Genomic DNA, 23,581 nt, shown 5'->3' with positions numbered 1-23,581 from the left:
GACAGGGACAGTCAGGACAGCCAATAGGCTACAGACGTGGACAGACAGGACAGCCAATAGGCTACAGACAGGGACAGTCAGGACAGCCAATAGGCTACAGACAGGGACAGACAGGACAGCCAATAGGCTACAGACAGGGACAGACAGGACAGCCAATAGGCTACAGACAGGGACAGTCAGGACAGCCAATAGGCTACAGACAGGGACAGACAGGACAGCCAATAGGCTACAGACAGGGACAGTCAGGACAGCCAATAGGCTACAGACAGGGACAGACAGGACAGCCAATAGGCTACAGACAGGGACAGTCAGGACAGCCAATAGGCTACAGACAGGGACAGACAGGACAGCCAATAGGCTACAGACAGGGACAGTCAGGACAGCCAATAGGCTACAGACAGGGACAGTCAGGACAGCCAATAGGCTACAGACAGGGACAGACAGGACAGCCAATAGGCTACAGACAGGGACAGTCAGGACAGCCAATAGGCTACAGACAGGGACAGTCAGGACAGCCAATAGGCTACAGACAGGGACAGTCAGGACAGCCAATAGGCTACAGACAGGGACAGTCAGGACAGCCAATAGGCTACAGACAGGGACAGTCAGGACAGCCAATAGGCTACAGACAGGGACAGTCAGGACAGCCAATAGGCTACAGACAGGGACAGTCAGGACAGCCAATAGGCTACAGACAGGGACAGTCAGAACAGCCAATAGGCTACAGACAGGGACAGTCAGGACAGCCAATAGGCTACAGACAGGGACAGTCAGGACAGCCAATAGGCTACAGACAGGGACAGTCAGGACAGCCAATAGGCTACAGACAGGGACAGTCAGGACAGCCAATAGGCTACAGACAGGGACAGTCAGGACAGCCAATAGGCTACAGACAGGGACAGTCAGGACAGCCAATAGGCTACAGACAGGGACAGTCAGGACAGCCAATAGGCTACAGACATGCAGCCGTTCAATAGTTACATGTGGTGCTTTACATCCATGTTCAAGTGTTAAGGTGCCCCCCCCCCCCCCCAACATAAAGGATCTACTATAGAAGAACACAACTTCCCCTGTACTGCTGTTTTGAAGCAGGTTGAGACTCAGTGAGCCATGCATTGAGTACAACTGATTACACTTGGGCCTGGATTTTGAAAATCTTGAGAAATGTTTTGTAAATCCAGGCCCTGCAACTTTGGTATTAGGTAAGAGAATGGCACAAGGCTTGAGCAACGAAACGATGTGCAACAACTAAACAGAGACATGGCCTGAGAAACAGTTTGTGGGAAGTCCTGCCAACTCAGACACACATTGTTAGCTAGGCAGACCCGGGGCCAGGCAACCAGCGGCAGACCCCGGGACCAGGCAACCAGCGGCAGACCCCGGGACCAGGCAACCAGCGGCAGACCCCGGGACCAGGCAACCAGCGGCAGACCCCGGGACCAGGCAACCAGCGGCAGACCCCGGGACCAGGCAACCAGCGGCAGGGACCAGGCAACCAGCGGCAGGGACCAGGCAACCAGGCAACCAGGGACCAGGCAACCAGCGGCAGACCCCGGGACCAGGCAGACCCGGGACCAGGCAACCAGCGGCAGACCCCGGGACCAGGCAACCAGGGGCCAGGCAACCAGAGGCAGACCCCGGGACCAGGTAACAAGAGGCAGACCCCGGGACCAGGCAACCAGAGGCAGACCCCGGGACCAGGCAACCAGAGGCAGACCCCGGGACCAGGCAACCAGAGGCAGACCCCGGGACCAGGCAACCAGAGGCAGACCCCGGGACCAGGCAACCAGAGGCAGACCCCGGGACCAGGCAACCAGCGGCAGGGACCAGGCAACCAGGCAACCAGGGACCAGGCAACCAGCGGCAGACCCCGGGACCAGGCAGACCCGGGACCAGGCAACCAGGGACAGACCCCGGGACAAGGCAACCAGACCCCGGGACCAGGCAACCAGCGGCAGACCCCGGGACCAGGCAACCAGAGGCAGACCCCGGGACCAGGCAACCAGAGGCAGACCCCGGGACCAGGCAACCAGAGGCAGACCCCGGGACCAGGCAACCAGAGGCAGACCCCGGGACCAGGTAACCAGCGGCAGACCCCGGGACCAGGTAACCAGAGGCAGACCCCGGGACCAGGCAACCAGAAGCAGACCCCGGGACCAGGCAACCAGAGGCAGACCCCGGGACCAGGCAACCAGCGGCAGACCCCGGGACCAGGCAACCAGCGGCAGACCCCGGGACCAGGGGCAGACCCCGGGACCAGGCAACCAGAGGCAGACCCCGGGACCAGGCATATGATCAATAACATGTTGTAAGACAGTGGAAGGGCAAACAGTTAGATTAGACAGTTCAGTACAAACAGAGCCAGATGTTTAGGCTAGTGGTCAAAATGGCACCCTATTCCCTATTTTCGTGCACTACGTTTGACGAGGGCCCATTGGTTTCAGTGCAACTCCACCAGGGTTCTCTGTTGTTTATCTGAAGGGAATAGAAACCACACAGCGAGTCAATACAGACAAGTTTATACCAGGACCCATAGGGCTCTAATAGGGCTCTCTGACCAGGACCCATAGGGCTCTAATAGGGCTCTTTGACCAGGACCCATAGGGCTCTAATAGGGCACTTTGACCAGGACCCATAGGGCTCTAATAGGGCTCTTTGACCAGGACCCATAGGGCTCTAATAGGGCTCTGACCAGGACCCATAGGGCTCTAATAGGGCTCTGACCAGGACCCATAGGGCTCTAATAGGGCTCTGATCAGGACCCATAGGGCTCTAATAGGGCTCTGACCAGGACCCATAGGGCTCTAATAGGGCTCTGACCAGGACCCATAGGGCTCTAATAGGGCTCTCTGACCAGGACCCATAGGGCTCTAATAGGGCTCTTTGACCAGGACCCATAGGGCTCTAATAGGGCTCTTTGACCAGGACTCATAGTGTTCTAATTGGGCTCTCTGACCAGGACCCATAGGGCTCTAATAGGGCTCTGACCAGGACCCATAGGGCTCTCTGACCAGGACCCATAGGGCTCTAATAGGGCTCTGACCAGGACCCATAGGTCTCTAATAGGGCTCTGACCAGGACCCATAGGGCTCTCTGACCAGGACCCATAGGGCTCTAATAGGGCTCTTTGACCAGGACCCATAGGGCTCTAATAGGGCTCTCTGACCAGGACCCATAGGGCTCTAATAGGGCTCTTTGACCAGGACCCATAGGGCTCTAATAGGGCTCTGACCAGGACCCATAGGGCTCTAATAGGGCTCTTTGACCAGGACCCATAGTGCTCTAATAGAGCTCTCTGACCAGGACCCATAGGGCTCTAATAGGGCTCTGACCAGGACCCATAGGGCTCTAATAGAGCTCTTTGACCAGGACCCATAGGGCTCTGACCAGGACCCATAGGGCTCTGACCAGGACCCATAGGGCTCTGACCAGGACCCATAGGGCTCTGACCAGGACCCATAGGGCTCTGACCAGGACCCATAGGGCTCTAATAGGGCTCTCTGACCAGGACCCATAGGGCTCTCTGACCAGGACCCATAGGGCTCTAATAGGGCTCTCTGACCAGGACCCATAGGGCTCTGACCAGGACCCATAGGGCTCTGACCAGGACCCATAGGGCTCTGACCAGGACCCATAGGGCTCTGACCAGGACCCATAGGGCTCTGACCAGGACCCATAGGGCTCTGACCAGGACCCATAGGGCTCTAATAGGGCTCTTTGACCAGGACCCATAGGGCTCTCTGACCAGGACCCATAGGGCTCTCTGACCAGGACCCATAGGGCTCTAATAGGGCTCTTTGACCAAGACCCATAGGGCTCTGACCAGGACCTATAGGGATCTGGTCTAAAGTAGTGCACTATATAGAGAATAGGGGGCCATTTGGGGATTCATCCATAATTAAATAGGGCACTTGTGGTTGATGCTGGTTGATGCTGGTTGGTTCCAGGTGGGAGGGGGGTGCTGGTTGGTTCCAGGTGGAGGGGGGGTGCTGGTTGGTTCCAGGTGGAGGGGGGTGCTGGTTGGTTCCAGGTGGAGGGGGGTGCTGGTTGGTGCTGGTTGGTTCCAGGTGGAGGGGGGTGCTGGTTGGTTCCAGGTGGAGGGGGGTGCTGGTTGGTTCCAGGTGGAGGGGGGTGCTGGTTGGTGCTGGTTGGTTCCAGGTGGAGGGGGGGGCTGGAGCAGGGCTCAGGTCAATTGACTGGAGGGTCTCTGACACCAACATTACCATCCTCCATCCCAAAGTAGACCCTCTCTGCCATCCCCACAAACAGACCCGTCTCTACCACACCTAGAGGAGGGAGAGAGATGAGGTAGGAGGTAGAGAGGCAAGGCGAGGTGGGGGGGAGGGAAAGAGAGAGGAGGGAGAGAGATGAGGTAGGAGGTAGAGAGGCAAGGCGAGATAGAGGCGAGGCAGGGGGGAGGGGGCGAGGCAGGGGGGGAGAGAGGCGAGGTAGGAGGTAGAGGCAAGGCGAGATAGAGGCGAGGCAGGGGGGGAGAGAGGCGAGGTAGGGGGGAGGGAGAGAGAGAGGCGAGGTAGGGGGGAGAGAGAGAGAGGCAAGGTAGGGGGGAGGGAGAGAGAGAGGCGAGGTAGGGGGGGGAGAGAGGCGAGGTAGGGGGGGAGAGAGAGAGGCGAGGTAGGGGGAGAGAGAGAGGCGAGGTAGGGGGGAGGGAGGGAGGCGAGGTAGGGGGGAGGGAGAGAGAGAGGCGAGGTAGGGGGGGGGGAGAGAGGCGATGTAGGGGGGAGGGAGAGAGAGAGGCGAGGTAGAGAGAGAGGCGAGGTAGAGAGAGAGGCGAGGTAGGGGGGAGGGAGAGAGAGAGGCGAGGTAGGGGGGAGGGAGAGAGAGAGGCGAGGTAGGGAGAGAGAGAGGCGAGGTAGGGGGGAGGGAGGGAGGCGAGGTAGGGGGGAGTGAGGGAGGCGAGGGAGAGAGGCGAGGTAGGGGGGAGAGAGAGAGGCGAGGTAGGGGGGAGAGAGAGATGCGAGGTAGGGGGGAGAGAGAGAGGCGAGGTAGGGGGGAGGGAGGCGAGGGAGGGAGGCGAGGGTGAGAGGCGAGGTAGGGGGGAGAGAGAGAGGCGAGGTAGGGGGGAGAGGGGGAGAGAGAGAGGCGAGGTAGGGGGGAGAGGGGGAGAGAGAGAGGCGAGGTAGGGGGGAGAGAGAGAGGCGAGGTAGGGGGGAGACAGAGAGGCGAGGTAGGGGGGAGGGAGAGAGGCGAGGTAGGGGGGAGAGAGAGAGGCGAGGTAGGGGGGAGGGAGAGAGAGAGGCGAGGTAGGGGGGAGGGAGAGAGAGAGGCGAGGTAGGGGGGAGGGAGAGAGGCGAGGTAGGGGGGAGAGAGAGAGGCGAGGTAGGGGGGAGGGAGAGAGAGAGGCGAGGTAGGGGGGAGGGAGAGAGAGAGAGAGAGAAGCGAGGCGAGGTAGGGGGGAGAGAAACAGACTAACATTCGTGTCCCAGAACAAGCCACTGTAGGAGGGGGAACACCAGCAGCAATTCCTGTGTGTGTGTGTGTGTGTGTGTGTGTGTGTGTGTGTGTGTGTGTGTGTGTGTGTGTGTGTGTGTGTGTGTGTGTGTGTGTGGTGTGGTGTGGTGTGGTGTGGTGTGGTGTGGTGTGTGTGTGTTAGTGTGTGTGTGTCTGTGTGTGTGTGTGTGTGTGTGGTGTGTGGTGTGTGTGTGGTGTGGTGTGGTGTGGTGTGGTGTGGTGTGTGTGTGTGTTAGTGTGTGTGTTAGTGTGTGTGTGTGTGTGTGTGTGTGTGTGTGTGTGTACCTGGTATCATCTTGATAGCGATATTGACCTCCTTCCAGTTGTGAATGTGTTCAAACTTCCAGTCCAGAATGAAGTTACTGTTGTCTGTTACCACCGGACCCTGAACAATCAAAATACTGGATCTCACTCACATAGAAATGACCAATGAGAATGCTTTCCTCTCAGAAGAGGACCAATGAAAACTCTTCCTGTAGTAAATGTCGTGCTTTATGTGCTCTACACTGAAATCCTGTTAATGACTTTCCGCTCCAATAATAATCTGCTCTTGTGATTTATACAACTGTTAATTTAAACTTTTATATTCACTATAATACACAACTACCTGAATGAACCACAATGCAGTGGGAAAGTATTCAGACCCCGTGACTTTTTCCACATTGTTATATTACAGCCTTATTCTAAAAATGATTCAATTGTTTTCTCCCCCTCAATCTACACACAATACCCCATAATGACAGAGCAAAAACAGGTTTAGATGTTTGTACATTTATTACAAATAAAAAGCTGAAATATGACATTTACATAAGTATTCAGACCCTAAACTCAGTACTTTGTTGAAGAACCTTTGGCAGCGATTACAGCCTGGAGTCTTCTTGGGTATGACGCTACAAGCTTGGTACACCTGTATTTGGGGAGTTTCTCCCATTCTTCTCTGCAGATCCTCTCAAGCTCTGTCAGGTTGGATGGGGAGCGTCGCTGCACAGCTATTTTCAGGTCTCTCCAGAGATGTTCGATCGGGTTCAATTCCGGGCTCTGGCTGGGCCACTCAAGAACATTGGCCCTTGTCCCGAAGCCACTCCTGCGTGGTCTTGGCTGTGTGCTTAGGGTCGTTGTCCTGTTGGAAGGTGACCCTTCACCCCAGTCTGAGGTCCTGAGCGCTCTGGAGCAGGTTTTCATCAAGGATCTCGCTGTACTTTGTTCCGTTTATCTTTCCCTCGATCCTGACTAGTCTCCCAGTCCCTGCTGCCACCACCATGCTTCACCGTAGGGATGGTGCCAGGTTTCCTCCAGACGTGACGCTTGGCATTCAGGACAAAGAGTTCAATCTTGCTTTCATCAGACCAGAGAATCTTGTTTCTCATGGTCTGTAAGTCCTTTAAGTGCCTTTTGGCAAACTCCAAGCGGGCTGTCATGTGGCTTTTACTGAGGAGTTGCTTCCGTCTGGCCACTCTACCATAAAGGCCTGATTGGTGGAGTGCTGCAGAGATGGTTGTCCTTCTGGGAGGTTCTCCCATCTCCACAGAGGAATTCTGGAGCTGTCAGAGTGACCATCGGGTTCTTGGTCACCTCCCTGACCCAGGCCCTTCTCCATCATTGCTCAGTTTGGCCGGGCGGCCAGCTCTAGGAAGTGTCTTGGTGGTTCCAAACTTCTTCCATTTAAGAATGATGGAGGCCACGGTGTTCTTGGGGACCTTAAATGCTGCAGAAATGTTTTGGTACCCTTCCCCAGATCTGTGCCTCGACACAATCCTGTCGTCTTGGAGCTCTACAGACAATTCCTTCGACATCATGGATTGGTTTTTGCTCTGACATGTACTGTCGACTGTGGGACCTAATATAGACAGGTGTGTGCCTTTCCAAATCATGTCCAATCAATTGAATTTACCACAAGTGGACTCCAATCAAGTTGTATAGAAACACCTCAAGGATGATCAATGGAAACAGGATGCACCTGAGCTCAATTTCGAGTCTCATAGCAAAAGGGTCTGAATACTTATGTAAATAAGGAATCTGTTTTTTGATTTTTCATACATTTGCAAACAATTCTAAAAACCTGTTTTCGTTTTGTCATTATGGGGTATTGTGTGTAAATTGATGAGAAAAAAAATATTCAATCCATTTTAGAATAAGGCTGTAAAGTAACAAAATGTGGAAAAAGTCAAGGGGTCTCAATACTTTTTGTATTTGGTGACTCACAGCTTTACAACAGGAAGCGTTTTATATGGTGACTCACAGCTTTACAACAGGAAGCGTTTTATATGGTGACTCACAGCTTTACAACAGGAAGCGTTTTATATGGTGACTCACAGCTTTACAAACAGGAAGCGTTGTATATGGTGACTCACAGCTTTACAACAGGAAGCGTTGTATATGGTGACTCACAGCTTTACAAACAGGAAGCGTTGTATATGGTGACTCACAGCTTTACAACAGGAAGCGTTGTATATGGTGACTCACAGCTTTACAAACAGGAAGCGTTGTATATGGTGACTCACAGCTTTACAAACAGGAAGCGTTGTATATGGTGACTCACAGCTTTACAACAGGAAGCGTTGTATATGGTGACTCACAGCTTTACAAACAGGAAGCGTTGTATATGGTGACTCACAGCTTTACAACAGGATGCGTTGTATATGGTGACTCACAGCTTTACTGACGGCCATACGGAGTACTGCCTCCCCTCCGAAGCGCTTGGCTATAGTCCTGGAGACGGGGACGTAGGCCATAGGGATCACCTCAATAGGAACACCCTTCTTCCACTGCTGGCCCAGGGCTGAGGAGTCCTTCCTGAGGGGGAGGAGACACCCAGGGATTCAGGGATCAACATTCAGGTTCATTTCCCAGCGGAACACAGAGGTCGATATCTGACAGCAAAGTGGATGATGCATCATTTGAACAGCAGGTGATTCCCTTCACTTCGTGGGCTGAGCAAGTAGCCTCCACAGGGTTCATACAGACAGTGTCAAGTCAAATCCAAGGGCTTTTTCAAGCACTTCATTGTAATTTAAGGACCTAGATTTTATTATTTGTTGTAAGAATCTATAGAAAAGCTCCCTCCAAAATGTATCGATTACCACATTAAGAATAATGATTATTTGTTATATTTTTTTGTATAGGCCTACACAATGGCATTATGTAATGACAACCACATTATTGTTACAATGTAAAATATGTCAGAATAAAGTGGGCCTTGCCTGACTAAACAGACAGCATGCTCCCCACACTAATGAAGTCCGTCCGTCTGGCCGTCCGGCAGCTAGCCAGTCCGTCCGCCCGGCAGCTAGCCGGTCCGTCCGTCCGTCCGCCCGGCAGCTAGCCGGTCCGTCCGTCCGGCAGCTAGCCGGTCCGGCAGCTAGCCGGTCCGGCAGCTAGTCCGTCCGTCCGGCAGCTAGCCAGTCCGTCCGTCCGGCAGCTAGCCGGTCCGGCAGCTAGTCCGTCCGGCAGCTAGCCGGTCCGTCCGTCCGTCCGGCAGCTAGCCGGTCCGGCAGCTAGTCCGTCCGTCAGCTAGCCGGTCCGTCCGTCCGTCAGCTAGCCGGTCCGTCCGTCCGTCCGTCCGTGTGGCAGCTAGCCAGTCCGTCCATCCGTCCGGCAGCTAGCCAGTCCGCCCGTCCGTCCGTCCGTCCGTGTGGCAGCTAGCCAGTCCGTCCGTCCGTCCGGCAGCTAGCCAGTCCGTCCGTCCGTCCGTCCGTCCGTGTGGCAGCTAGCCAGTCCATCCGTCCGTCCGTCCGTGTGGCAGCTAGCCAGTCCGTCCGTCCGTCCGGCAGCTAGCCAGTCCGTCCGTCCGTCCGGCAGCTAGCCAGTCCGTCCGTCCGTCCGGCAGCTAGCCAGTCCGTCCATCCGTCCGGCAGCTAGCCAGTCCGTCCGTCCGTCCGGCAGCTAGCCAGTCCGTCCGTCCGTCCGTCCGTCAGCTAGCCAGTCCGTCCGTCCGTCCGGGCGTGTGGCAGCTAGCCAGTCCGTCCGTCCGGGCGTGTGGCAGCTAGCCAGTCCGTCCGTCCGTCCGGGCGTGTGGCAGCTAGCCAGCCCGTCCGTCCGTCCGTCCGTGTGGCAGCTAGCCCGTCCGTCCGTCCGTCCGTGTGGCAGCTAGCCAGTCCGTCCGTCCGGCAGCTAGCCAGTCCGTCCGTCCGTCCGTCCGTGTGGCAGCTAGCCAGTCCGTCCGTCCGTCCGTGTGGCAGCTAGCCAGTCCGTCCGTCCGTCCGTCCGTGTGGCAGCTAGCCAGTCTGTCCGTCCGTCCGTCCGGCAGCTAGCCAGTCCGTCCGTCCGTCCGTCCGTGTGGCAGCTAGCCAGTCCGTCCGGCAGCTAGCCAGTCCGTCCGTCCGTCCGTCCGTGTGGCAGCCAGTCCGTCCGTCCGTCCGGCAGCTAGCCAGTCCGTCCGTCCGGCAGCTAGCCCGTCCGTCCGGCAGCTAGCCAGTCCGTCCGTCCGTCCGGCAGCTAGCCAGTCCGTCCGTCCGTCCGGCAGCTAGCCAGTCCGTCCGTCCGTCCGTGTGGCAGCTAGCCAGTCCGTCCGTCCATCCGTCCGTCCGTCCGTGTGGCAGCTAGCCAGTCCGTCCGTCCGTCCGGCAGCTAGCCAGTCCGTCCGTCCGTCCGGCAGCTAGCCAGTCCGTCCGTCCGTCAGCTAGCCAGTCCGTCCGTCCGTCCGGGCGTGTGGCAGCTAGCCAGTCCGTCCGTCCGTCCGGGCGTGTGGCAGCTAGCCAGTCCGTCCGTCCGTCCGTCCGTGTGGCAGCTAGCCCGTCCGTCCGTCCGTCCGTGTGGCAGCTAGCCAGTCCGTCCGTCCGGCAGCTAGCCAGTCCGTCCGTCCGGCAGCTAGCCAGTCCGTCCGTCCGGCAGCTAGCCAGTCCGTCCGTCCGTCCGTCCGTGTGGCAGCTAGCCAGTCCGTCCGTCCGTCCGTGTGGCAGCTAGCCAGTCCGTCCGTCCGTCCGTCCGTGTGGCAGCTAACCAGTCCGTCCGTCCGGCAGCTAGCCAGTCCGTCCGTCCGTCCGTCCGTGTGGCAGCTAGCCAGTCCGTCCGTCCGGCAGCTAGCCAGTCCGTCCGTCCGTCCGTCCGTCCGTCCGTGTGGCAGCTAGCCAGTCCGTCCGTCCGGCAGCTAGCCAGTCCGTCCGTCCATCCGTCCGTCCGCTAGCCAGTCCGTCCGTCCCTCCGGCAGCTAGCCAGTCCGTCCGTCCGGCAGCTAGCCCGTCCGTCCGGCAGCTAGCCAGTCCGTCCGGCAGCTAGCCAGTCCGTCCGTCCGTCCGGCAGCTAGCCAGTCCGTCCGTCCGTCCAGCAGCTAGCCAGTCCGTCCGTCCGGCAGCTAGCCAGTCCGTCCGTCCGTCCGGCAGCTAGCCAGTCCGTCCGTCCGTCCGGCAGCTAGCCCGTCCGTCCGGCAGCTAGCCAGTCCGTCCGTCCGTCCGGCAGCTAGCCAGTCCGTCCGTCCGTCCGGCAGCTAGCCAGTCCGTCCGTCCGTCCGTGAGGCAGCTAGCCAGTCCGTCCGGCCGTCCGTCCGTGAAGCAGCTAGCCAGTCCGTCCGTCCGTCCGTCCGTCCGTCCGTCCGTCCGTGAGGCAGCTAGCCAGTCCGTCCGTCCGTCCGTCCGTCCGTCCGTCCGTGAGGCAGCTAGCCAGTCCGTCCGTCCGTCCGTCCGTGAGGCAGCTAGCCAGTCCGTCCGTCCGTCCGTGAGGCAGCTAGCCAGTCCGTCCGTCCGTCCGTCCGTGAGGCAGCTAGCCAGTCCGTCCGTCCGTCCGCCCGTCCGTCCGTCCGTCCGTCCGTCCGTGAGGCAGCTAGCCAGTCCGTCCGTCCGTCCGTCCGTGAGGCAGCTAGCCAGTCCGTCCGTCCGTCCGTGAGGCAGCTAGCCAGTCCGTCCGTCCGTCCGTCCGTCCGTCCGTCCGTCCGTCCGTCCGTGAGGCAGCTAGCCAGTCCGTCCGTCCGTCCGTGAGGCAGCTAGCCAGTCCGCCCGTCCGTCCGGCAGCTAGCCAGTCCGTCCGTCCGTCCGTCCGGCAGCTAGCCAGTCCGTCCGTCCGTCCGTCCGTCCGGCAGCTAGCCAGTCCGTCCGTCCGTCCGTCCGGCAGCTAGCCAGTCCGTCCGTCCGTCCGTCCGGCAGCTAGCCAGTCCGTCCGTCCGTCCGGCAGCTAGCCAGTCCGTCCGTCCGTCCGGCAGCTAGCCAGTCCGTCCGTCCGTCCGTGTGGCAGCTAGCCAGTCCGTCCGTCCGTCCGTGTGGCAGCTAGCCAGTCCGTCCGTCCATCCGTCCGTCCGTCCGTGTGGCAGCTAGCCAGTCCGTCCGTCCGTCCGGCAGCTAGCCAGTCCGTCCGTCCGTCCGGCAGCTAGCCAGTCCGTCCGTCCGTCAGCTAGCCAGTCCGTCCGTCCGTCCGGGCGTGTGGCAGCTAGCCAGTCCGTCCGTCCGTCCGGGCGTGTGGCAGCTAGCCAGTCCGTCCGTCCGGCAGCTAGCCAGTCCCCGTCCCGTCCGTTCGGGTCCGTGTGGCAGCTAGCCAGTCCGTCCGTCCCGTCCGTCCGTGTGGCAGCTAGCCAGTCCGTCCGTCCGTCCGTCCGTGTGGCAGCTAACCAGTCCGTCCGTCCGTCCGTCCGGCAGCTAGCCAGTCCGTCCGTCCGTCCGTCCGTGTGGCAGCTAGCCAGTCCGTCCGTCCGGCAGCTAGCCAGTCCGTCCGTCCGTCCGTCCGTCCATCCGTGTGGCAGCTAGCCAGTCCGTCCGTCCGGCAGCTAGCCAGTCCGTCCGTCCATCCGTCCGTCCGCTAGCCAGTCCGTCCGTCCCTCCGGCAGCTAGCCAGTCCGTCCGTCCGGCAGCTAGCCCGTCCGTCCGGCAGCTAGCCAGTCCGTCCGGCAGCTAGCCAGTCCGTCCGTCCGTCCGGCAGCTAGCCAGTCCGTCCGTCCGTCCAGCAGCTAGCCAGTCCGTCCGTCCGTCCGTGTGGCAGCTAGCCAGTCCGTCCGGCAGCTAGCCAGTCCGTCCGTCCGTCCGTCCGTCCGGCAGCTAGCCAGTCCGTCCGTCCGTCTGGCAGCTAGCCAGTCCGTCCGTCCGTCCGGCAGCTAGCCAGTCCGTCCGTCCGTCCGGCAGCTAGCCAGTCCGTCCGGCAGCTAGCCAGTCCGTCCGGCAGCTAGCCAGTCCGTCCGTCCGTCCGGCAGCTAGCCCGTCCGTCCGTCCGTCCGGCAGCTAGCCCGTCCGTCCGTCCGTCCGGCAGCTAGCCAGTCCGTCCGTCCGGCAGCTAGCCAGTCCGTCCGTCCGTCCGGCAGCTAGCCAGTCCGTCCGTCCGTCCGTCCGGCAGCTAGCCCGTCCGTCCGGCAGCTAGCCAGTCCGTCCGTCCGTCCGGCAGCTAGCCAGTCCGTCCGTCCGTCCGTGAGGCAGCTAGCCAGTCCGTCCGGCCGTCCGTCCGTGAAGCAGCTAGCCAGTCCGTCCGTCCGTCCGTCCGTCCGTCCGTCCGTGAGGCAGCTAGCCAGTCCGTCCGTCCGTCCGTCCGTCCGTCCGTCCGTCCGTGAGGCAGCTAGCCAGTCCGTCCGTCCGTCCGTCCGTCCGTCCGTCCGTCCGTGAGGCAGCTAGCCAGTCCGTCCGTCCGTCCGTCCGTCCGTGAGGCAGCTAGCCAGTCCGTCCGTCCGTCCGTCCGTGAGGCAGCTAGCCAGTCCGTCCGTCCGTCCGTCCGTCCGTGAGGCAGCTAGCCAGTCCGTCCGTCCGTCCGTCCGTGAGGCAGCTAGCCAGTCCGTCCGTCCGTCCGTGAGGCAGCTAGCCAGTCCGTCCGTCCGTCCGTCCGTGAGGCAGCTAGCCAGTCCGTCCGTCCGTCCGTGAGGCAGCTAGCCAGTCCGTCCGTCCGTCCGTGAGGCAGCTAGCCAGCCCGTCCGTCCGTCCGTCCGTCCGTGAGGCAGCTAGCCAGTCCGTCCGTCCGTCCGTCCGTCCGTCCGTCCGTGAGGCAGCTAGCCAGTCCGTCCGTCCGTCCGTGAGGCAGCTAGCCAGTCCGCCCGTCCGTCCGGCAGCTAGCCAGTCCGTCCGTCCGTCCGTCCGGCAGCTAGCCAGTCCGTCCGTCCGTCCGTCCGGCAGCTAGCCAGTCCGTCCGTCCGTCCGTCCGGCAGCTAGCCAGTCCGTCCGTCCGTCCGGCAGCTAGCCAGTCCGTCCGTCCGTCCGGCAGCTAGCCAGTCCGTCCGTCCGTCCGGCAGCTAGCCAGTCCGTCCGTCCGTCCGTGAGGCAGCTAGCCAGTCCGTCCGTCCGTCCGTGAAGCAGCTAGCCAGTCCGTCCGGCCGTCCGTCCGTGAAGCAGCTAGCCAGTCCGTCCGTCCGTCCGTCCGTCCGCCGTGAGGCAGCTAGCCAGTCCGTCCGTCCGTCCGTGAGGCAGCTAGCCAGTCCGTCCGTCCGTCCGTGAGGCAGCTAGCCAGTCCGTCCGTCCGTCCGTGAGGCAGCTAGCCAGTCCGTCCGTCCGTCCGTCCGTCCGTCCGGAGGCAGCTAGCCAGTCCGTCCGTCCGTCCGTGAGGCAGCTAGCCAGTCCGCCCGTCCGTCCGGCAGCTAGCCAGTCCGTCCGTCCGTCCGTCCGGCAGCTAGCCAGTCCGTCCGTCCGTCCGTCCGGCAGCTAGCCAGTCCGTCCGTCCGTCCGTCCGGCAGCTAGCCAGTCCGTCCGTCCGTCCGGCAGCTAGCCAGTCCGTCCGTCCGTCCGGCAGCTAGCCAGTCCGTCCGTCCGTCCGGCAGCTAGCCAGTCCGTCCGTCCGTCCGTGAGGCAGCTAGCCAGTCCGTCCGTCCGTCCGTGAGGCAGCTAGCCAGTCCGTCCGGCCGTCCGTCCGTGAAGCAGCTAGCCAGTCCGTCCGTCCGTCCGTCCGTCCGTCCGTGAGGCAGCTAGCCAGTCCGTCCGTCCGTCCGTGAGGCAGCTAGCCAGTCCGTCCGTCCGTCCGTGAGGCAGCTAGCCAGTCCGTCCGTCCGTCCGTCCGTCCGTCCGTCCGTCCGTGAGGCAGCTAGCCAGTCCGTCCGTGAGGCAGCTAGCCAGTCCGTCCGTCCGTCCGTGAGGCAGCTAGCCAGTCTGTCCGTCCGTGTGGCAGCTAGCCAGTCCGTCCGTCCGTGAGGCAGCTAGCCAGTCCGTCTGTCCGTCCGTGTGGCAGCTAGCCAGTCCGTCCGTGTGGCAGCTAGCCAGTCCGTCCGTGTGGCAGCTAGCCAGTCCGTCCGTGTGGCAGCTAGGCAGTCCGTCCGTGTGGCAGCTAGCCAGTCCGTCCGTGTGGCAGCTAGCCAGTCTGACACAAACACACTAATGAAGTCTGTCCAACTCACAGCTAGTCGCTGCTAAAGGTGCTTCTACAAAAGTACTGACTCAGGGGTGTGAATAATTAAATATCCAATTTACATAATTAAAGAAGTTTGCAAAATGTTTTCACTGTCACTATGGGGTAGTGTGTGTAGATGGGTGAGAAAATATATATTTTGAATTCAGGCTGTAATAATTCAAGGGGTGTGAATAATCTGACGTCACTGTAGATATCAGAACTTGGAACATCTTTCCTGGCGCTGTCGGTCTTCAGTGGGCTGATCCACTCAACAACCAGCTGTCTGTGGGCTGATCCACTCAACAACCAGCTGTCTGTGGGCTGATCCACTCAACAACCAGCTGTCTGTGGGCTGATCCACTCAACAACCAGCTGTCTGTGGGCTGATCCACTCAACAACCAGCTGTCTGTGGGCTGATCCACTCAACAACCAGCTGTCTGTGGGCTGATCCACTCAACAACCAGCTGTCTCGGCCTGACAGATCTGTGGGCTGATCCACTCAATTGTCGAAGAGGAAGGAAACTGCTCAGGGATTTCACCATGAGGCCAATGGTGACTTTAAAACAGTTACAGAGTTAAATGTCTGTGATAGGATAACTGAGGATGGATCAACAACATTGTAGTTACTCAACAATACTAACCTAAATGACAAAGTGAAAAGAAGGAAGCCTGTACAGAATAAAAAAATATTCCACAACATGTATCCTGTTCGCAAGCGGGCCACCGACGGGGATGATGGACCAGGCCTGGAGGGTTTCCTCCTGGGGTCGGAGGGTTCCCAGGCCCGGAGGGTTCCCAGGCCTGCGGTGGAATCCTCCAGGGTTTCCTCCTGGGGTCGGAGGGTTCCCAGGCCTGCGGTGGAATTCCCAGGGGGTCGGAGGGTTCCCAGGCCCGGAGGGTTCCCAGGCCCGGAGGGTTCCCAGGCCTGCGGTGGAATTCCCAGGGGGTCGGAGGGTTCCCAGGCCCGGAGGGTTCCCAGGCCCGGAGGGTTCCCAGGCCCGGAGGGTTCCCAGGCCCGGAGGGTTCCCAGGCCCGGAGGGTTCCCAGGCCTGCGGTGGAATCCCTCGGGGGTTTCTTTGTATTTTTAACCTCGATTATACTTTAGCCAATCAAAGACCTTACCATGTCTAGGCACTATGCAATTACAGGAGAACACACACCTGAAGTCAGCGATGACGATGAAGTGTTTGGCACAGCTGGCTACGATCTTCTCCTGAGTCAGACAGCCTCTAGGAGAGTGAGTGAAAGGGAGTGAGGGAGAGGAAGACAGAGAGACAAAGATAACTGGTGAGATGGTGATGTATGGAGCCTGGCATGACTGTAGCACAGGGACAGTAACAGGCCTGTAGAAGAGGGACAGTAACAGGCCTGTAGCACAGGGACAGTAACAGGCCTGTAGCACAGGGACAGTAACAGGCCTGTAGCACAGGGACAGTAACAGGCCAGCCTAGAACAGGACTGTAGTCAGGGATGGTAACAGGCCTGTAGCCCAGGACTGTAGCCAGGGACAGTAACAGGCCTGTAGCCAGGGACAGTAACAGGCCTGTAGCACAGGGACAGTAACAGGCCTGTAGCACAGGGACAGTAACAGGCCTGTAGCACAGGACTGTAGCCAGGGACAGTAACAGGCCTGTAGCCAGGGACAGTAACAGGCCTGTAGCCAGGGACAGTAACAGGCCTGTAGCCAGGGACAGTAACAGGCCTGTAGCCAGGGACAGTAACAGGCCTGTAGCCAGGGACAGTAACAGGCCTGTAGCCAGGGACAGTAACAGGCCTGTAGCACAGGGAAAGTAACAGGCCTGTAGCACAGGGACAGTAACAGGCCTGTAGCACAGGGACAGTAACAGGCCTGTAGCACAGGGACAGTAACAGGCCTGTAGCACAGGGACAGTAACAGGCCTGTAGCACAGGGACAGTAACAGGCCTGTAGCACAGGGACAGTAACAGGCCTGTAGCACAGGGACAGTAACAGGCCTGTAGCACAGGGACAGTAACAGGCCTGTAGCACAGGGACAGTAACAGGCCTGTAGCACAGGGACAGTAACAGGCCTGTAGCACAGGGACAGTAACAGGCCTGTAGCACAGGGACAGTAACAGGCCTGTAGCACAGGGACAGTAACAGGCCTGTAGCACAGGGACAGTAACAGGCCTGTAGCACAGGGACAGTAACAGGCCTGTAGCCAGGGACAGTAACAGGCCTGTAGCACAGGGACAGTAACAGGCCTGTAGCCAGGGACAGTAACAGGCCTGTAGCCAGGGACAGTAACAGGCCAGTCTAGAACAGGACTGTAGTCAGGGATAGTAACAGGCCTGTAGCCAGGGACAGTAACAGGCCAGTAGCCAGGGACAGTAACAGGCCAGTAGCCAGGGACAGTAACAGGCCTGTAGCACAGGGATAGTAACAGGCCTGTAGCCAGGGACAGTAACAGGCCAGCCTAGAACTGTAATCCAGTGAATATACGGCGTCTTACCCTCCTCCTTTGATGAGTGTGAGAGCAGCATCCACCTCGTCCGCCCCGTCGATGGCCACGTCCAGCTGGGAGGGGGTCAGAGTTCAGAGAGGAAGAACACAATAACGCTGACAATAAACACATTCTACAGGACAAACTCCTGATTTAACACATACTGACTCCACACGTTTCCTAAAGAATGTATCCAACTTGAAGACATGTAACATATCGTTTTATAAAGGGTTGCTGACCAACAGTACCTCTGGGTGTCTATCCAGGTCAGACAGGGTTAGACCATGCTGCAGAATCAACTGACGAGCCTGGAGGACAACAGCAAATGTTTAGGGCCATCTGCCAGATTAGAGAGTCCACTCTCTGTAGAATACATGATACACAGCCATTGTACCTCACACTCACCTGGAAGGAAGTGGGGACACAAATTATGTTGAGCTTCTCCTGACGAACTCTCTCCGCTGGAACACGACAGAGCACAGTTACACATCAGATCAATCAAATCAAATCAGCCCTTTGTGGATTAATAAAGTACTACATTCTCTTGTTCTACGATCAACCGGTAGGCTAGTAATATCTCCTCACCTAGTCTGTCTACAGCGTACACAATGGTGGATCCACTGCCCACTCCAACCACCTGGTTGTTCTGTGATGGAAAGAAAGACATTCACATGATCATATAGCCAGAAGATACCGACCCACCGTTACACTGAGCTGCACTGGGGTCAGAACACAATCACAGTTACATGAAGGTAATGCTGGTAAACGTACCTCAATGCAGGGATGGGATATGGAACTGTACTCCAAATGTTACCTCTATCCACACTGATACAGCGAGAAGACTGGAAAACCTGCGGTGTCTCACAAAAACCGCCCCAATCAGTGTAAAAATCTGCCAAATCGGTGTCCAAAAATACCGATTTCCGAAAGTTATGAAAACTTGAAATCGGCCCTAATTAAATCGGCCATTCCGATTAATCGGTCGACCTCATTCACTTTAAGGTGCATTGCCCCTACCGACTGGAATGTGGACCTCAGTTCATGTTTCAATCACCCACGTGCGTATATGTTCCTAAAAACCAATGAGGAGATGGGAGAGGCGGGACTTGCAGCGTGGTAATGCACCTTAAAGTTGGTTACCAACCGCCATATAAAGAAGAAGCCTGGAGGAGGAGAGATGACTAGAAACAAACTCTGGTTACCCTTTTATCTGTGGATTAATTGTCTGAGTAGAGGACCTTGTGCATTTCAGGTAAAATAACAACCCAACGTTTATATCCCAGGACAAATTAGCTAGCAACAGCAAGGTAGCGAGCTAAATTGTCCATAAATGTTTAATGCTTTTCAACCTGTCCCCAAATGAATACAGTTGGTTCAGAGTTCGTTTTGATATTTAAATTGTGCGCCGATCAATTGTGATACAGCCCAGGATCGAACCAGGGTCTGTTGTGACGCCCCTATCACGGAGATGCAGTACATTAGACCGCTGCACCACTCGGTAGCTCATTCACTAGATAGTAAGTTAGTTGTGCAGCTTTGTTTTGGTCATGTTCACCTTCTGTTCTCAAACGCTGCTGTTTGTAATGATGGCAACAAGTTTTAACCAGAGATTCATATAGATATTTCCATATTGTTTTATTAATTCTAGAATTAGCAACCGTAGCTATAAAATCACCCACAAGGCTTACTACACACGTACAGTAAGATCTCCACAACTAAAAGGTTATTAACATAGTTGTCTAAAGTTTGTTAAGAAGAGAGTTAAAGTTGAACATGGGGTCAACATAGCAACAGTAACCATGTACCTGTGTAGCCTTCCGTCTACCTGGCTGCGCTAACAGCTAGCCAACTAACTAACTCACTAACTAGCTAACCCACTAACTAGCTAACCAGCCAACCCACTAACTAGCTAACCAGCCAACCCACTAACTAGCTAACCAGCCAACCCACTAACTAGCTAACCAGCCAACCCACTAACTAGCTAACCAGCCAACCCACTAACTAGCTAACCAGCCAACTCACTAACTAACTAACCTGCCAGCCAACTAGCTAACTAACTAACTGGCCAACTAACTAGCCACTACCGCTAACTCACTAACTTGCCAGCCAACTTGCTAGCCAACTAGCCAGCCAACTACCTAACTAACTAGCCAGCCAACTAGCCAGCCAACTAGCTAGCTAACTAGCTAGCCAACTAGCCAACTAACCAACTAGCCAACTAACCAACTAGCCAACCAACTACCTAACTAACTAGCCAACTAACTAGCCAACTAACTAGCCAGCCAACTAACTAGCCAGCCAACTAACTAGCCAGCCAACTAACTAGCTAACCAACTAGCCAACTAACTAGCCAACCAACTAACTAGCTAACTAGCCAACTAACTAGCCAGCCAACTAACTAGCCAGCCAACTAACTAGCCAGCCAACTAGCTAGCAAACTAGCCAACTAACTAGCTAGCAAACTAGCCAACTAACTAGCTAACCAACTAGCCAACTAACTAGCTAACCAACTAGCTAACCAACTAGCTAACCAACTAGCCAACTAACTAGCCAACTAACTAGCCAACTAACTAGCCAACTAACTGGACTTGTTCTGGCTACAGCCTAGCTACTTCCTACCGTTTTAGTAGCACATTACATGTTGATGTACTAGCCAGACAACTAGCTGTTTAGCATCAGCATGGCCTCCACATTTAAAATAGCACGATAGCTAACTTAGCTATCTGCTAAACACAAACACTAACATGTCCCCCGGTTGTTAGCTATGTTCATTTGTCAACACAAGATCAGTGGTCTTACCTGAACATGATTATCCACCGCAGCATAGCCTGCTAGCTTCTTCGCTTCTTCTGCCATGTCGTCTGTGTTGCTGGGACTCCTAAAGAGACGCGTGTGCTTCAGCTTGTGTCTGAACGGAGTGTCTTTCTTCAATACTGCAGACCTGTGGCCAGATGCTGCTGAGAGGAGGGTGGGACAGATCCACCTCTGGAGTAGCATAGCCCTGCCTGCCTGCCCTCCTCCAAGGACCGACAAATTCACCATGTGCTGCGAAATAAACCTAGTATGTTGTTGTTGTTGTTGTCCTTCTGCCGCTCGACCAACGCGCTAAACCCACTGAACTGTTGACATGTATATCTGTGTTCAGGTAGCTTCCTCCATTAGTGCTGCGTTCAACGTCCCAACATCCCTGAACGGTTTAAAACTGTTCCTCAATTAAAGGGACAGTCTGTACGTTTTCCAGTCATTTCAATCGGTGATAAATGCCCCTTTATTTAGATGTTTTGTTGCTATAGGTTAAAGTTGCACTATGCAGAAATAGCTTCACCATTTCCTGGGTGCTAAAACTCTAATAGTTTATGCGACAAAATAAGCAAGTCTAGTGTAGAGAATTATACCATCTAAACCGCTGTGAAATATATTTTCCAGGACTCAAAATATTGTTGTTTCAGCTGTTTGAAGTTGGTGTACAAAACAGAAAGGAAAAGTTGCTCAAACAAAAAAAAACGCAAGAAGCATAGATATAGCACACATATAACAGATCCACTGCTTCTTAGACCTGCTTTCGAGTAGAATGACAGATCTATAGCTTACATTTCTATGTGAATTTGGTGGCGTTGCCCAAAAGGTTACATATAGAGCCCCACAGTGGAGGTGTCATAATACCCATAAAACCTAGCGATTAAGGTTCCAATCGTTTTTCCCATATGGGATATTAGAAATACTTAAAATAAGGGCTGTGTTTTGTGTAGGCTTACGCTGGCGTGACGTTTTGATAACCATGTAAATCTCTCTCGGACAAGGTGACTGTTATGTTCACACTGTTAACAGTAATGTTCTCATCGAATGTAGGCCAACTCTTAGAGCACTTCAAACATACATTTCTTAAACATCTAGTGATATTTGTGAAAATATCACAGGCCGCATTAGCCCCATTCTTTACGTTATTGTAGTGTGAATTCGTCTTCTGTTACCCCTTTTGACATCTATCCACAGGGGTGCAACTTTGGTTTTAGAAGTGGGGGGACATAACCTGGCCGTGGATCTGGGGGTCCTCCCTCAGAATTTGTTGGGGCATCTAAAGCTAATTTCTACGAGGGCTGTACCCGACAAAAAAAAAACTTGTTCGTCCAAGAGTAGTCTTTTCTACATTGATTGACATTTTTAATTGTGTATTTTTTCATATATAGACACACCCTATGTGTTTGAATAAAATCAACTAGGCTATATGTAATGAACGTGTCTGATGCTTTAAGCATGCTGTTTGATTAAATAATCAAGACACACAAATGACTCAAAGGAACCAGAGATTACGAGAGCCTAACCAGATGAAAGAAACCCTGCTCCCGGCCTTCCTCTTGCAGCTGCTGGACTTTGTGGATTCTGCCCTTAAGCTCCTGAAGTTGCCGGTAACTGGCTACACCAGCGGTCGGCAACCTTCTCCATGTGGAGGGCCAAGTTATCTGACCATTTCTACCCATCTGCGTTCCAGTTAATGATTTTCATATGCACATTTTCATGGAACAGTTTCATTTAATTTATAAAAGTAATTGTATCTCAAAATCATTGTCTGTGGTTAATCTACATTCTATCTAAATGAAAATTATATAAATCTAAAAGTAACTTTTATTGCCGTTGCCAACTATGTAAAAATAGCCTACATAAAGCCAACACATAAAAACATTGCAGCCTGCAGGTAGAAAATATCCTGAAATAAATATACTATAAATCATCACATTGGCTATGCATGGCCTGTCTGCAACGAACTGGAAACATTGTATCAACTATCAACTGGGTCATCCTAAACTCTCTAGCAAACTGGAAACATTGTATCAACTATCAACTGAGGCATCCTAAACTCTCTCCTAGCAAACTGGAAACATTGTATCAAATATTCTGGGCCCTCAGAGTCTCCCTCTCCAGTGACCTCGGGACAGACACAGATGTAGGCTATTTGTGCAACGGACAAGAAGAAATCAGGTATTTTATGGTGTTTCCACTGGATCAGAGCATGGCATGTTCCCTCTGTGCCGAATGGTTATTGAAAGACAGAGAGCTGGAAATATTGTTCAAATACTTTGAGGAATTATTGTAATTCTCAATTGATTCTAAATAAAAGCAGACTTTGTTTACTTGCTTTTTGAAGTTAATTAAGAAAGAATCACTTTGAGAAGCTCCACAGCTCATTAGTGGTGGTGAGTTAAGACAATCAGAAACACTATCAGACATCCCCAAATAGGCACGTTTATAGGCCTACATTTGTGAGCAGGCCAGGTAGACTCGTTCTACTTCTATATGCGTAGTCAGGTGCGCGTCCTTACCCAATATTGACAGGAGCATTTCAAACAAAAGACAATCAATAAATTGACAAAACTCATAAATGTAATGAAATAAACCAAAACGTGTTCCTCACAAGTTTAGCGTATGTTGTGAGTTCTGCAAAACACGTGTCCAATCCGACAATGAGAACGGTAAATAACTGTAATAATAATATATTAAATGCATTAACAGAAATTACCGTAACCAAACAAACATTGCAGATTAGAAATTATGGGAATTAATGGTAAATGTAGGCTACTACTGGTGATACAGTGCATTCGGAAAGTATTCAGACCCCTTGACTTTTCCACATTTTGTTACGTTACAGCCTTATTCTAAAATGTATTAAATACATGTTTTTCCTCATCAATCTACATACAATACCCCATAATGACATCACAATACCTCATAATGACATCACAATACCCCATAATGACATCACAATACCACATAATGACATCACAATACCCCATAATGACATCACAATACCCCATAATGACATCACAATACCTCATAATGACATCACAATACCCCATAATGAAAAAGTGAAAACAGTTTTTTTCAAAATTTTTGCAAATGTATTACAAAGAAAATAACTGAAAGACCTTATTTACATAAGTATTCAGACCCTTTGCTATGAGACTCGAAATTGAGCCCATGTGCATCTTGTTTCCATTGATCACCCTTGGGATGTTTCTACAACTTGATTGGAGTCCACCTGTGGTAAATTCAGTTGATTGGACATGATTTGGAAAGGCACACACCTGTCTATATAAGGTCCCACAGTTGAGAGTGCATGTCAGAGCAAAAACCAAGCCATGAGGTCGAAGAAATTGTCCGTAGAGCTCCGAGACAGGATTGTGTCGAGGCACAGATCTGGGGAAGGGTACCAAAACAGTTCTGCAGTATTGAAGGTCCCTGGCTTAACTGTTTGGCCATAATGACCATCGTTATGTTTGGAGGAAAAAGGGGGAGGCTTGCAAGCCAAAGAACACCATCCCAACTGTGAAGCACGGGGGTGGCAGCATCATGTTGTGGGGGTGCTTTGCTGCAGGAGGGACTGGTGCACTTCACAAAATAGATGGCATCATGAGGTAGGAAAATTATGTGGATAAATTGA

General features: G+C 54.8%; 1 protein-coding gene across 2 annotated transcripts in view; it reads right to left on the bottom strand.

Moving 5' to 3' along the window:
* LOC106600683 (ribose-5-phosphate isomerase) overlaps positions 1-20,332 on the bottom strand; it is a 20,615-nt gene extending 283 nt beyond the window's left edge. Inside the window, exons 1-9 of one of the 2 annotated variants that reach the window (XR_006761220.2) lie at positions 19,945-20,332; positions 17,731-17,791; positions 17,551-17,606; positions 17,394-17,453; positions 17,155-17,219; positions 15,844-15,912; positions 8,084-8,262; positions 5,755-5,854; positions 1-4,286 (exon numbers count right to left, since the gene is read on the bottom strand). The exon at positions 1-4,286 is cut by the window's left edge and continues 283 nt beyond it. Coding sequence is in view for 1 of the 2 variants with exons in the window: in XM_045704783.2 (XP_045560739.1) it covers positions 4,189-4,286; positions 5,755-5,854; positions 8,121-8,262; positions 15,844-15,912; positions 17,155-17,219; positions 17,394-17,453; positions 17,551-17,606; positions 17,731-17,791; positions 19,945-20,187 (894 nt within the window). In the remaining variant the exon portion in view is untranslated. The remainder of the gene's footprint in view (positions 4,287-5,754; positions 5,855-8,083; positions 8,263-15,843; positions 15,913-17,154; positions 17,220-17,393; positions 17,454-17,550; positions 17,607-17,730; positions 17,792-19,944) is intronic. The other variant, XM_045704783.2, reaches the window with a different exon arrangement.
* Positions 20,333-23,581: the final 3,249 nt, after the last annotated feature.

Source organism: Salmo salar, chromosome 01 (assembly GCF_965601325.2).
Source record: "Salmo salar chromosome 01, fSalSal1, whole genome shotgun sequence".
In the NCBI taxonomy this organism is placed as follows: Eukaryota; Metazoa; Chordata; class Actinopteri; order Salmoniformes; family Salmonidae; genus Salmo; species Salmo salar.
This window is presented reverse-complemented; position numbering and strand designations above follow the sequence as displayed.